Below are 15,468 nucleotides of genomic sequence, written 5' to 3' on the forward strand. Positions count from 1 at the left end.
TTTTGTTTGATTACTGCTCCTGCACTGCTTTGGGTTTGTGTTTGGGACGTTGGTCCTGAAGAAAGGTCAAGTTTCTCCCAAGCTTGTTTTTTTTTTTATTTTATTTTTTTATCAGGTTCTCTTGTAACATCCCCCTGATTTTAATTTCTTTATTAATTCTATTAAATTTTAACTGGAGGTTCTCAGAAGTGTTCCTAGCACATGATGCTTCTTCTGATCATCATCACTGTACCCCACAACATTGTATATCTGCTTTAAATGGACATTTGGTGCAACCCAGATGAGGATGGGTTCCCTCTTGAGTCTGGTTCCTCTCAAGGTTTCTTCCTTATGCCATCTCGGGGAGTTTTTCCTTGCCACAGTTGCTCATCAGGGACAAACATACTTACAAAGAACATATTTACTTTTAATCACCACATTATCTGTGTAAAGCTGCTTTGAGACAATGTTCATTGTTAAAAGCGCTATACAAATAAAATGAATTGAATTGAATTGAATGCTGCCATCTCAGATGCCACCTGAGGCATGCTCTGTGTGGGTTTACACATTATATAACACTAAAACATTCCAAAATAAACAGAAGATGAATATACGCTGCTGTGTGATACCTCATCATGAACACGCCAGAGAGCAGAGTAGAGCAGTTTCTATGTGGAAAAAAGAAAAGAGCAGTGAACAGCAGTGTTTTGTGGGAAGTGGCAGTCCAGTGGTCAAGACAGTGGGCTCCTGATCAGAAGGACATAAGTTTAAATCCCAGCAGAACAAAGATTCTGCTCCTGGGCCCTTGAGCAAGACCCCTAACCTTCCCCTGCTCAGGTTTATAAGTGAGGTATTTGTAAGTGGATAAAAGCAGAAGACACATAAGATAAGAAAAATGACTCATGGAAGCTCAATGATTAACACGTTGGACGTCTGATCAGAAGGTTGTGAGTTCAAATGCCACCACCACTAAGTGGTCATTGCTGGGCCCCTGAGAAAGACCCTTAACCCTTAAATGCTCAGGTTTATGAGATGAATACTGTAATACTGTAAAAATATTTAAATACTGTAAATGTAGTCTGAGATTCAGATACAGTGGATTTCATCCAACTCACTGCTCCACATGCTGACTTTATTGCACACACACACACACACACACACACACACACACACACACACACACAAACACAAACACAAACATATGGGTCAGTTCAATCAAAAGGGCGGAGTGCGTTCCGGTAACCACACACGCACACACGCACGCACACACACACACACACACACACACACACACACACACACACACACACACACACTCAGATAGAGAGTTGTACGGTGAGGGAACCGGGACCGGTGTGTTTTATAAGGAAAGTGAGGCAGCAGCAGGGGTTCTGTTCGGAATGACAGAAAGCCTGGTTTCGGTCCTCGGACCTTCTTCATCACCGTTTGATCTCCAACCGCCGAGTTACGACTCGTTAAAGCGGCTTTACTGCAGGAACGGAGGAAACTTCTTACGCGTCTTACCGGGAGGAGCTGTGGAGGGAACAGTGCAGGAGAGAGACCCGTACAGTAAGAACACACAACTACACTAACACACAACTACACACAACTACACTAACACACTTACACACAACTACACTAACACACTTACACACAACTACACTAACACACAACTACACTAACACACAACTACACTAACACACTTACACACAACTACACTAACACACAACTACACTGACACACTTACACACAACTACACTAACACACAATGATACACAACTACACTAACACAACTACACTAACACAACTACACTCAACTACACTAACACAATTACACAACTACACTAACACACAACTACACACAACTACACTAACACACTTACACAACTACACTAACACAACTACACACAACTACACTAACACACTTACACACAACTACACTAACACACAACTACATACAACTACACTAACACACTTACACACAACTACACTAACACACAACTACACTGACACACTTACACAACTACACTAACACACAATGATACACAACTACAGTAACAAACAACTACACTAACACACAACTACACACAACTACACTAACACACTTACACACAACTACACTAACACACAACTACACTGACACACTTACACAACTACACTAACACACAATGATACACAACTACAGTAACACACAACTACACTAACACACAACTACACACAACTACACTTACACAACTACACAACTACACTAACACACTTACACACAACTACACTAACACACAACTACACACAACTACACTAACACACAATGATACACAACTACACTAACACACAATAATACACAACTACACTAACACACAACTACACACAACTACACTAACACACTTACACACAACTACACTAACACACAATGATACACAACTACAGTAACAAACAACTACACTAACACACAACTACACACAACTACACTAACACACTTACACACAACTACACTAACACACAACTACACTGACACACTTACACAACTACACTAACACACAATGATACACAACTACAGTAACACACAACTACACTAACACACAACTACACACAACTACACTTACACAACTACACAACTACACTAACACACTTACACACAACTACACTAACACACAACTACACACAACTACACTAACACACAATGATACACAACTACACTAACACACAATAATACACAACTACACTAACACACAACTACACACAACTACACTAACACACTTACACACAACTACACTAACACACAATGATACACAACTACAGTAACACACATCTACACTAACACACAACTACACACAACTACACTAACACACTTACACACAACTACACTAACACACAATGATACAACTACAGTAACACACATCTACACTAACACACAATGATACACAACTACAATAACACACATCTACACTGACACACAATGATACGCAATTACACTAACACACTTACACACAACTACACTAACACACAATGATACACAACTACAGTAACACACATCTACACTAACACACAATGATACACAACTACAATAACACACAACTACACTGACACACACTGACACAAAACTACACTAACACTACAGTGTAGTAAAATACATTATAGGTTGAAATATACTGGGACACACAACTTTTCAAAACGTGTGTTTTTTCTCAAAACCATTACATTAAAGTTGGAGTCGAAAGTCAGTAGGAGTAAGACAGAGTACATGTGTGAATGAGAGGGAGGGCAGTGGAGGAGTTCGGTTACAGGGAGAAGAGGTGAGAAGGTGGAGGAGTTCAGGTACCTGGGGTCAACAGTGCAGAGTGATGGAGAGAGTGTTAGAGAAGTGAAGAAAAGAGTGCAGGCAGGGTGGAGTGGGTGGAGAAGAGTGATAGCAGGAGTGATTTGTGATAGAAGAGTATCTGTGAGAGTGAAAGGAAAGTTTATAGGACTGTGGTGAGACCTGAGATGTTGTATGGATTGGAGACAGTGGCATTTAGTAAAAGACAGGAGGTGGAGCTGGAGGTAGCAGAGCTGAAGATGTTGAGATGTTCGTTGGGAGTGACGACGATGGACAGGATTAGAAATGAGTTTATTAGAGGGACAGCGCATGTAGGACGTTTTGGAGACAAGGTGAGGGAGGTGAGATTGAGATGGTTTGGACATGTGCGGAGGAGGGACATGGGGTATATCAGTAGGAGAATGCTGAGGATGGAGCCCCCGGATGATCCGCTGTGGCGCCCCCTAATGGGAGAAGCCGAAAGAGGAAGAAGTATTTTGTTTGAATAGCGACTCCGAGACTAGCAGTGTGCTTCAGCGTGTAACTGTTGGTCACCTCTTGACATATCTTCTGTTTGTTTATCTTTGTTCCTCCCAGCTGTGCTGAAGGTGAAAGCAGTGAGCCCAGGTGTGGTGGTGATCAGAGGTCAGGAGGCGGGTCGTTACCTGGCCATGGACAGAAGTGGAAAGCTGTATGGTTCTGTGAGTTTGGGCATGAAAATAAAATTCACACCGTTTTCAAACTAGACAACAAAAGTTGTGTAGATGTGTGTCTACACACATCTACACAGCACCAGGGCGGTTCCTTTAAAACCCACGCAGCAGTGCAAAACAGGCAATTTCCAGTTAACGTAGTAAACCACAAAGACTATAAAATGATGTAATACGCAACGTTTAAACTTGTTTTAATGATTCGGCGACTCGTAAAACATCGACGCAGACGGCGTTTACGCCACACACACTCCACTCATCTCATCTCATCTCATCTCATCTCATCTTATCTCATCTCATCTCATCTCATCTCATGTCCTTCTGATTTGACCTCCAGGCCCTGCTGAATGATGAGTGCTACTTCACCGAGAAGATGGAAGAGAACCACTACAACACCTACAGCTCACACACACACCAGGAGCATGGCGTCTGGTACGTCGGCATCAAGAAAAACGGGCAGATGAAGAGAGGTCCAAACACCCACACAGGCCAGAACGCCGTCTTCTTCCTGCCCCTTCCTGCACCATAAACACTGATGTGTTTCCTATTTTGGAATGTCTTATGGGAAGAGTGTGATTAATGCTAAATCAACTAAATGAGTTAAAATCCTGAGCCATGATTCTCAAAGTCACGGGAAAAAATCAGCTGAAAATCTGCGCTTGAGATTCTGGAATAAGACGTTTATCCTGAAAAAAGTGCTATTTATTGTTTTAATGTATTTATTAATTGAAGTCAATGAAAAAAGTCATTTCATGTAAACCCTTTAGATATAATGATATATTTTACCTTTGTATATTTGCCTTGTGATAAAATATTTTGATATTAACATTACACACACACACACACACACACACACACACACACACACACACACACACAGTTCTGTGGATCTGGTCAGTAACCCAGAGCCTTAAATGTTGAGAAATCTACTGACTTTTGCTTTTGGGAACACAGGGGACCCAGAAAACACACAAACACACACACACACACACACACACACACACACACATCCAAGCTCAGGATCCTGGAGATGTGAGATCTTTTCCACCTTGTTACACACATGGTCCATCCTGTTATTATCTCATGAATATATAGTTTTTGCCAGCAGGATGTTGAGGTCAATGGTGTAATATTATGTGTTTATGTGGATAAATAATAAATAATAATCTGTTTGACGAGTGGAACAGTTTTCTGATTTAACAGCAAACAGACAATTTGATTAAAATGTACTTCATTATTTATTCTAATTAATTAGTCGTAACTGATAAACACAGACAGTGTGTTGAAAATATTCTGAAGCTGATGTGAGTTTTTTTTTAAGTGTGTTACAGCACAGTGAAATGATGTTAGGAAGCTGGGGTCAGAGCACAGGGTCAGGCATGATACAGCATCCCTGGAGCACAAAGGGGTTAAGGGCCTTTCTCAAGGGCCCGAGTATGGTCACAGCTTGGGGATACTGGTACGTCAACCCCAATCTTCTGATCAGTAACCGAGAGCCTTAACCACTGAGCTCTCACCTCCTTAAAGAAGATTTGTTTGTAACCCGGACACTAAAAACAGTCCATCTCCTCAACATCAGCAGCTACAAATGAGCACAAGTCCTGTTCTAGAATCTGAACACACTGAGTCATGAGTAAACATCATGAAACATCAGCACATTTGCATTGGAGTAATATGAGTAATATATCCAAAGCCACCAGGCTGCTGTGTTCAATCTATTTAGAGTATAATGAGTTTCCTGAAATATCCTGAGCTGAAAGGATGTAGAGAGCAGGGTCATGACATGACATGGTGTTAGGGTTAAGGGTCTGAACACACAAGAGACACTCTGTGGTGGTCCAAATCACAGATCTTTCATTACTTCTTACTTACGCCATGCAAGAGCTACACACGCTTTATAAAGAACAGATTAAACAGTAAATAAAATAATGCAATCAAGCATTGGGTTTTTTTTATCTTTTTTTTAAATTACAATATATTTATGACTCTAATAGTCCATTAGGTGGCAGTGTTGCATCTGATTCAAGTTTTGATATTCTTGATGGAGAAAATCTTTCCTCTGTCTGAGGTGATCATTCAGGCTCTTAGTAATCGCTTCCAAGGAGATTTGGGTTCCTCTTCTTCTTCTTCCTCATAATTATCATAATCTTCTACTTCTTTATTATCTTTGTAATTCGTTTCACAATACGCTACACATGACTCATTTAGAAATCCTACAGCGTGTGTATCTGCGAAGTAAAGACCTGGTCTGCTATTCTTCTCCTATAATGTATTTTAAAGAGAATTTCATATATCACTTTTGCTGCTATCATTTAGACGGGTGGTGGTGGGTAAGTGGGGGTGGGGGGGTGGGGGGATAAAATGGCTCCACAATGATCATGTCCTCATTTTAAGGTGGTGTGAAGCAGCTGAGGCAAATGGCCAACAGCAGCTGTGACTGTAGGAAATTAGGCCTCCTGCTGTGAACTAGTCACATCGGTGTGCTGAATCACAAGTAGGAGAAGCTCATTCCAAACCCATTAGCAGACATGTGTTGAGTTTTCAGCTTTACGGAGATACAAAAACCCCATAGACTCAAACAGATGTGCAAAATCCATATCCACCCACGCAGACATGAGGGACGAGTAAACCATGCACAGATATACACACACACACACACACACACACACACACACACACACACACACACACTGGCCTCCAGCCTCTAGGTCCACAGTCAGAGCAGGAAGAGAGCTATTCACTGTAAACTGAACAAGCAATAGCTTCCTCTGGGAGTCCCCAAACACAGCTGCAGCCAAGATACCAGCACCATAAAACACTTTGACAGACCCGTGTCAGGCCGGAAGACAAATCTCCTGTAAATTGCACAAACACTCCTCTGTTACCTCAGAGCATACACACACACACACACACACATACACTCACAGAGGCATCCTATAGGTACAGGACCCTCTGGACCACCATCATATCAGGCTGAAAACAAAACTATCACTACCACTATCATGCATGCTTCAACTTGTTCTCTTCTCTTCCATCCATCCAGGGATACAATACATATAATAAACGACAAACTACATCATACATACCACTTCCTATAAACTACATGACTACGATTAACCACAAACAAATCAAACCATGTTGTTTGCTCCCATGTCATTCTAACTACCAGGTACCGTTGAAGCTCTTCTGGCTTCCATTCACCATCAGCCATCACGGAGTTCTTGGCCAAACTATCTCTTTTAAAAGAGTAGCATCTGTTCAAGCACTTAGCAGCAACCCAGCTTCTACACAAAGCAGAAGAGTATGAGGAGAATGAAGGGCAGGTCACTGAGAGAACGGAGCAGAGAGTTCCTCCCAGTGTGTGCTGGAGAACACACCAGGTCTCCAGCTTGTTAAATCATAATCATTATTATAATAAAGTCAGTGTAAATGCCACCCAGTTTCTAGGCATTAAAATATAAGTCAAAGACCACATTTAAATGTTCAACCACAATCAGATACGGTATTCTTCATTAGGTGATGGAAAATAATAATGACGCGGGAAATGTACAGTACGTTTATTGCATTTACAAAAATGTTTATATTATAAAGAATTTTATAAAAAATAAATAATAAAATGCAGATTTAAACACTTTAAACTGCAGCTGTAATTTTCTATGAAATTCTTCTTTTTTTAAACACTTTTGCTTATTATCCAAACGCTGCATTAACTATTAACTCAGAATTCCAGCACCTTGATCACATGTTCAGCATAAATCCTCCCACATCCTCCTCACTTCCTGTTTCATCATCCTGCTGCTCAGTTTCGTACAAATCACAGCAACAGTACAGTTTGTAGAAGAAGTGTGTCGTCTCACATACTACAGGTTCGTACTGCATTTACTGAATCATACATCACTGAATGTGGAGGAGACGCCTGTGTTCCATCTCAGGGCTGATGTCCAGGATGTCCAGCGTGCCTCATTTATCTCTCCTGGTTTTGTTTTTTATCTTTGGCAGGAGAACAGGACTGGAATATGGCAAGGATTCACTCCTGCCTCAGTCCTTCTTTATTGTCAAAGTGCATCCTCAGGATGCTGGAATTATTGACACACACACACACACACACCTAATGACTAAGTCCCTGTTTTTTTCTCCAGGAGCTTGAGTCAGGTCGGAAATGTGTACAATCAGTCATGGTGGTTGCGCTTAGTTATGGGGTTGATATGATGTGGTTCCACAGTAAAACCTTTTCCTTCCAGCTGTTCCCCGGAATCTCACGACCTTACTGTCCTCGATACGTAACGCACAGGCGTCGCTTCCTCGTCCACATTCCTGCTATTGTCTGAGAGCCGACTGTCTTCTCAAACACACTCTTTTTATCCTATTGACCAACAAACACTGCACATTCGGAGTCTCTGTTTTCAGCACATGTTTCACATTCCATGTTGAAGCACAGCATTTCCTGTCCTTTATGATGTCACTTTTTTACATTTCCTCCCAACAACCGTCCCCTCAAACTTCCTCTTTCCTTCATTCAGTCCCTTTTTGGCCACATCCTCTTCAGTGAAAGAGCACGAGAGCTCCTATAATTATCCCTTTTATTCACAGGAACATCTAAATAGGTCACCCTTTTTTGAAGAAGTGACCCATTGTCTCAGTAAGGGGGTGGAGTGGGACTCGGTTTACTCGCTCTCCCACTGAGAGGCCTGAAAACTGACCATTTCCAATAAGTCTGTTTCCCTGATTTTCCCCAATCCCACTATCATTCACAGAAAGTTAAAGTGCCTAATGATCGAAAGCCTAATTTCAGAGTTTGGGCCAAAGAGACCTCAGGCAACACTGAGCAGTTCCCCGAGTAGAAAAGACGAGAATTAAAAAGCACTAATGTTTATATAATTTAGCATGAAAAGGAAAAAAACAGAACTGAATAAAGATGTGTTTATCATTTTGCTGTTACTCATTCAGGGCATTTGTCGTTGTTTGTTGTTGCAGTAATAACACAAATGTGTGTGTCTTGTATTTATATAGTAAAGAAAACAGATGCTGTTATTATTTATCAGAAGAAAATAGCAATTTTTTTTTTTGTCATTTTTTTTTTAGAACACTGTCCAGTTTGATCGTCCGAGTCGAGTGTTCTTTGTGTTCTCATGGGTTCTCTCCGGGGTTCTCTGGTTTCCTCAAAATATAAAATTCCTCAAAACACACACACACACACACACACACACACACACACACACACACACGTGTGTGTGTGTGTGTGTGTGTGTGTGTGTGTGAGTATTTTCTCTGACCCTGACCATGCACTGAATGTGAATAAACCAGAAAAACACAAAAAGAACAGGAACTGCAGAGCGAGAAACCCAAGCAGACTTTGTCAGGGTCATTCTCCTCACGTTTCTAACCGTGTGAATGTGAAGTGCTTTGTCACCGCCTCAGCAGAAGAGAGGGCCGATCCGGAAAGTGTCAGGAATTGTTGGCTTTACAGAGTTGCCTCTCTGGTAGAAAAACTAATGAGAATGTGATGGAGGCTCGGGTTGGGGCTTGGACGGGCAGTGGAGTGGTGTTTAGTGAGGATTTCAGGCTCGCAGGCTCGCTGCCAGAGTGGAGCTCTTTAAGGAGTCGTCCAGAGAAGACTCCGAGCTTCCAGACAGGACGTGGTTGAAGAGCTGAAGGCTCAGAGGCAGGAGGCAGATCTGCATGAGAGATGACCCTGTATCCTGTGAGCGTGATCTCTTGTTCCCTCTTTGTACGACTATCTCCTTCCCAATCCGTCCAATCTACACTTCCTGTCAGTGACCTCGCTTTGGTTATTCCCTCTGAATTCCCTGTCACGCTCTCTGCGCTCTGTCCGAGTTTTCTTCACCAGATGCACACACAAATCAAGTCCCTGCTAAAGGCAGATTAAAGAATCCGTTTGCTTTTTGCCCTTGAGTCAAGTCTTTTCTTCTCACTTCACTCCACAGCTTTAGGATAAAAGCAACAGGGGGATGGATTCAGTGTTGGGATTTCTAATTGTGGGACACGTTGAAGAAGGAAAAGGAGCAGTGCCATGGTAGACTAGAGCAGAACAGCAGACCCTGAGGCCCATCAGGCAGAAACCCGCTTACACTTCACTGCTCATCCTTTCATTTGTATGCATGGGCAGTTACGAGTCAGACAGATTTTCAGGACAAAGTCCTTGCAGAGAGAGAAGTGTGGAGAAGAATGAAGTAGAATGAATTAGAGTGAAGAAGTGTGGAGAAGTGTGGAGCAGTGTGGAGAAGTGTGGAGTAAAGTGAAGTAGAGTGGAGAAGTGTGGAGAAGTGTGGAGCAGTGTGGAGAAGTGTGGAGTAGAGTGAAGTAGAGTGAAGAAGTGTGGAGAAGTGTGGAGCAGTGTGGAGAAGTGTGGAGTAAAGTGAAGTAGAGTGGAGAAGTGGAGAAGTGTGGAGCAGTGTGGAGAAGTGTGGAGTAGAGTGAAGTAGAGTGGAGATGTGTGGAGAAGTGTGGAGCATTGTGAAGAAGTGTGGAGCAGTGTGAGGAAGTGTGGAGCAGTGTGGAGAAGTGTGGAGTAGAGTGAAGTAGAGTGGAGATGTGTGAGAAGTGTGGAGCAGTGTGGAGAAGTGTGGAGTAGAGTGAAGTAGAGTGAGACGTGGAGAAGTGTGGAGTGGAGTGAAGTAGAGTGGAGACGTGGAGAAGTGTGGAGCAGTGTGGAGAAGTGTGGGTGGAGTGAAGTAAAGTGGAGACGTGGAGAAGTGTGGAGCAGTGTGGAGAAGTGTGGAGCAGTGTGGAGAAGTGTGGAGTAGAGTGAAGTAAAGTGGAGACGTGGAGAAGTGTGGAGCAGTGTGGAGAAGTGTGGAGTAGAGTGAAGTAGAGTGGAGGCGTGGAGAAGTGTGGGGCAGTGTGGAGAAGTGTGGAGTAGAGTGAAGTAGAGTGGAGCTGTGTGGAGAAGTGTGGAGCAGTGTGGAGAAGTGTGGAGTAGAGTGAAATAAAGTGGAGATGTGGAGAAGTGTGGAGAAGTGTTGAGTAGAGTGGAGATGTGTGGAGCAGTGTGGAGAAGTGTGGAGTAGAGTGAAGTAGAGGAGCAGTGTGGAGAAGTGTGGAGTAGAGTGAAGTAGAGTGGAGATGTGGAGAAGTGTGGAGAAGTGTGGAGTAGAGTGAAGTAGAGTGGAGCAGTGTGAAGTGTGGAGTAGAGTGAAGTAGAGTGAAGCAGTGTGGAGAAGTGTGGAGCAGTGTGGAGAAGTGTGGAGTAGAGTGAAGTAGAGTGGAGATGTGGAGCAGTGTGGAGAAGTGTGGAGTAGAGTAAAGTAGAGTGGAGCAGTGTGGAGAAGTGTGGAGTAGAGTGAAGTAGAGTGGAGCAGTGTGGAGAAGTGTGGAGTAGAGTGAAGTAGAGTGGAGATGTGTGAGAAGTGTGGAGCAGTGTGGAGAAGTGTGGAGTAGAGTGAAGTAGAGTGGAGATGTGTGGAAGTGTGGAGCAGTGTGGAGAAGTGTGGAGTAGAGTGAAGTAGAGTGGAGACGTGGAGAAGTGTGGAGTGGAGTGAAGTAGAGTGGAGACGTGGAGAAGTGTGGAGCAGTGTGGAGAAGTGTGGGTGGAGTGAAGTAGAGTGGAGCGTGGAGAAGTGTGGAGCAGTGTGGAGAAGTGTGGAGCAGTGTGGAGAAGTGTGGAGTAGAGTGAAGTAAAGTGGAGACGTGAGAAGTGTGGAGTGTGGAGCAGTGTGGAGAAGTGTGGAGTAGAGTGAAGTAGAGTGGAGGCGTGGAGAAGTGTGGGGCAGTGTGGAGAAGTGTGGAGTAGAGTGAAGTAGAGTGGAGACGTGGAAAAGTGTGGAGCAGTGTGGAGATGTGTGGAGTAGAGTGAAGTAGAGTGGAGATGTGTGGAGAAGTGTGGAGCAGTGTGAGAAGTGTGGAGTAGAGTGAAGTAGAGTGGAGGCGTGGAGAAGTGTGGAGCAGTGTGGAGAAGTGTGGAGTAGAGTGAAGTAGAGTGGAGATGTGTGGAGAAGTGTGGAGCAGTGTGGAGAAGTGTGGAGTAGAGTGAAGTAGAGTGGAGACGTGGAGAAGTGTGGAGCAGTGTGGAAGTGTGGAGTAGAGTGAAGTAGAGTGGAGATGTGTGGAGAAGTGTGGAGCAGTGTGGAGAAGTGTGGAGTAGAGTGAAGTAGAGTGGAGACGTGAGAAGTGTGGAGCAGTGTGGAGAAGTGTGGAGTAGAGTGAAGTAGAGTGGAGATGTGTGGAGAAGTGTGGAGCAGTGTGGAGAAGTGTGGAGTAGAGTGAAGTAGAGTGGAGACGTGGAGAAGTGTGGAGCAGTGTGGAGAAGTGTGGAGTAGAGTGAAGTAGAGTGGAGGCGTGGAGAAGTGTGGAGCAGTGTGGAGATGTGTGGAGTAGAGTGAAGTAGAGTGGAGATGTGTGGAGAAGTGTGGAGCAGTGTGGAGAAGTGTGGAGTAGAGTGAAGTAGAGTGGAGAAGTGTGGAGAGTGTGGAGCAGTGTGGAGAAGTGTGGAGTAGAGTGAAGTAGAGTGGAGATGTGTGGAGAAGTGTGGAGCAGTGTGGAGAAGTGTGGAGTAGAGTGAAGTAGAGTGGACGTGGAGAAGTGTGGAGCAGTGTGGAGAAGTGTGGAGTAGAGTGAAGTAGAGTGGAGATGTGTGGAGAAGTGGAGCAGTGTGGAGAAGTGTGGAGTAGAGTGAAGTAGAGTGGAGACGTGAGAAGTGTGGAGCAGTGTGGAAGTGTGGAGTAGAGTGAAGTAGAGTGGAGATGTGTGGAGAAGTGTGGAGCAGTGTGGAGAAGTGTGGAGAGTGAAGTAGAGTGGAGACGTGGAGAAGTGTGGAGCAGTGTGGAGAAGTGTGGAGTAGAGTGAAGTAGAGTGGAGGCGTGGAAGTGTGGAGCAGTGTGGAGAAGTGTGGAGTAGAGTGAAGTAGAGTGGAGATGTGTGGAGAAGTGTGGAGTAGAGTGAAGTAGAGTGGAGACGTGGAGAAGTGTGGAGCAGTGTGGAGAAGTGTGGAGTAGAGTGAAGTAGAGTGGAGATGTGTGGAGAAGTGTGGAGCAGTGTGGAGAAGTGTGGAGTAGAGTGAAGTAGTGTGGAGCAGTGTGGAGAAGTGTGGAGTAGAGTGAAGTAGAGTGGAGACGTGGAGAAGTGTGGAGCAGTGTGGAGAAGTGGAGTAGAGTGAAGTAGAGTGGAGCAGTGTGGAGAAGTGTGGAGTAGAGTGAAGTAGAGTGGAGATGTGTGGAGAAGTGTGGAGCAGTGTGAGAAGTGTGGAGTAGAGTGAAGTAGTGTGGAGCAGTGTGGAGAAGTGTGGAGTAGAGTGAAGTAGAGTGGAGACGTGGAGAAGTGTGGAGCAGTGTGGAGAAGTGTGGAGTAGAGTGAAGCAGAGTGGAGCAGTGTGAGAAGTGTGGAGTAGAGTGAAGTAGAGTGGAGATGTGGAGAAGTGTGGAGCATTGTGAAGAAGTGTGGAGCAGTGTGAGAAGTGTGGAGTAGAGTGAAGTAGTGTGGAGCAGTGTGAAGTGTGGAGTAAAGTGAAGTAGAGTGGAGAAGTGTGGAGTAAAGTGAAGTAGAGTGAAGCAGTGTGGAAGTGTGGAGAAGAATGAAGTAGAATGAATTAGAGTGAAGAAGTGTGGAGAAGTGTTGAGTAGAGTGGAGATGTGTGGAGATGTGTGGAGATGTGTGGAGTAGAGTGAAGCAGTGTGGAGAAGTGTGGAGAAGTGTGAGCAGTGTGGAGATGTGGAGTAGAGTGAAATAAAGTGGAGATGTGTGGAGTGTGGAGCAGTGTGAGAAGTGTGGAGAAGAATGAAGTAGAATGAATTAGAGTGAAGAAGTGTGGAGAAGTGTTGAGTAGAGTGGAGATGTGTGGAGATGTGGAGAAGTGTTGAGTAGAGTGGAGAAGTGTGAGTAGAGTGAAGCAGTGTGGAAGTGTGGAGAAGTGTGAGCAGTGTGGAGAGTGAAGTAGAGTGGAGATGTGGAGCAGTGTGGAGGTGTGGAGCAGTGTGGAGATGTGTGAGAAGTGTGGAGTAGAGTGAAGCAGTGTGGAGATGTGGAGCAGTGTGGAGATGTGGAGCAGTGTGGAGATGTGTGGAGCAGTGTGAGGAAGTGTGGAGCAGTGTGGAGATGTGTGGAGATGTGGAGCAGTGTGGAAGTGTGGAGAAGTGTTGAGTAGAGTGGAGATGTGTGGAGATGTGGAGAAGTGTGGAGTAGAGTGAAGCAGAGTGGAGCAGTGTGGAGATGTGTGAGAAGTGTGGAGTAGTGAAGTAGAGTGAGACGTGGAGAAGTGTGAGTAGAGTGAAGCAGTGTGGAGATGTGGAGCAGTGTGGAGATGTGTGGAGAAGTGTTGAGTAGAGTGGAGATGTGGAGAAGTGTTGAGTAGAGTGGAGATGTGTGGAAGTGTGGAGTAAAGTGAAGTAGAGTGAAGCAGTGTGGAGATGTGTGGAGCAGTGTGAAGTGTGGAGTAAAGTGAAGTAGAGTGAAGCAGAGTGGAGCAGTGTGGAGATGTGTGAGAAGTGTGGAGAAGTGTGGAGTAAAGTGAAGTAGAGTGGAGCTGTGTGGAGAAGTGTGGAGCATTGTGAAGAAGTGTGGAGAAGAATGAAGTAGAATGAATTAGAGTGAAGAAGTGTGGAGCAGTGGAGAAGTGTGAGTAGAGTGAAGTAGAGGAGCAGTGTGGAGATGTGGAGCAGTGTGGAGATGTGTGGAGAAGTGTTGAGTAGAGTGGAGATGTGTGGAGTAGAGTGAAATAAAGTGGAGATGTGTGAGAAGTGTGGAGTAAAGTGAAGTAGAGTGAAGCAGTGTGGAGATGTGGAGTAGAGTGAAGCAGTGTGGAGATGTGTGGAGATGTGTGGAGCAGTGTGGAAGTGTGGAGCATTGTGAAGAAGTGTGGAGCAGTGTGGAGAAGTGGAGCAGTGTGAGAAGTGTGGAGCAGTGTGGAGTGTGGAGTAGAGTGAAATAAAGTGGAGATGTGTGGAGAAGTGTGGAGCAGTGTGGAGAAGTGTGGAGCAGTGTGGAGAAGTGTGGAGTAGAGTGAAGTAGTGTGGAGCAGTGTGGAGTTTATACAATTCTGTTTGAACAGTCAGCTGATAGTATTTTTAAACCCCTCTGTGGCTGCACCGTGTTTTAGGTCTTTAAAAACAAAGCAATTAATTCACTGTATAAAATCTCTAGAAGATGTTCTACTTTTAGAAGAGTTTCTTTTAGGCAGAAATGCTTCTAAATCACGTCTCGAAGTGAAGTGTCACGTCTCCGAGACTGAAGTGTGTGTCAGTCTCAGGTCTTTTATGTTCAGGACTTTATTTGAAGCTATCGAGATTTCCACACACATGTGGTGTCCAGATTAAGCAGCATGTCAGGGTTTGTTCTGATATCTCTACATAACACTGAATCTCAAGGTGCTGATTCATTTTCTACAGATTTCCGTCTGTACCACAAATCACAGGTTTATTTATAATAATGCGCTCGTTCTAATGCTACGGGTTCTACAGTAGCAGTTTGTTCACAGTGTTTTTATGGTGAAGTTTTTTTATAATTTGACTTTTATTTTAAATGTTTAACTGTAAT

General features: G+C 44.1%; 1 protein-coding gene across 1 annotated transcript; it reads left to right on the top strand.

Annotated features, from left to right (window-relative positions):
* Positions 1–1,248: 1,248 nt before the first annotated feature.
* fgf1b (fibroblast growth factor 1b) lies at positions 1,249–5,159 on the top strand. Its single transcript, XM_046868092.1, has 3 exons — positions 1,249–1,548; positions 3,872–3,975; positions 4,322–5,159. The coding sequence occupies exons 1-3, from the start codon at positions 1,380–1,382 to the stop codon at positions 4,511–4,513; spliced, it is 465 nt and encodes a 154-aa protein (XP_046724048.1). The 5' UTR covers positions 1,249–1,379; the 3' UTR covers positions 4,514–5,159.
* Positions 5,160–15,468: the final 10,309 nt, after the last annotated feature.

Source organism: Silurus meridionalis, chromosome 15, assembly GCF_014805685.1.
Source record: "Silurus meridionalis isolate SWU-2019-XX chromosome 15, ASM1480568v1, whole genome shotgun sequence".
Taxonomy (NCBI): domain Eukaryota; kingdom Metazoa; phylum Chordata; class Actinopteri; order Siluriformes; family Siluridae; genus Silurus; species Silurus meridionalis.

Excerpts from the sequence above, each read along its gene's own strand:
- fgf1b (XM_046868092.1), top strand. The coding sequence starts at position 1,380 with ATGACAGAAAGCCTGGTTTCGGTCCTCGGACCTTCTTCATCACCGTTT. Across the intron at positions 1,549-3,871 it reads GCAGGAGAGAGACCCGTACA|CTGTGCTGAAGGTGAAAGCA; the intron begins GTAAGAACACAC and ends TGTTCCTCCCAG. Across the intron at positions 3,976-4,321 it reads GTGGAAAGCTGTATGGTTCT|GCCCTGCTGAATGATGAGTG; the intron begins GTGAGTTTGGGC and ends TTTGACCTCCAG.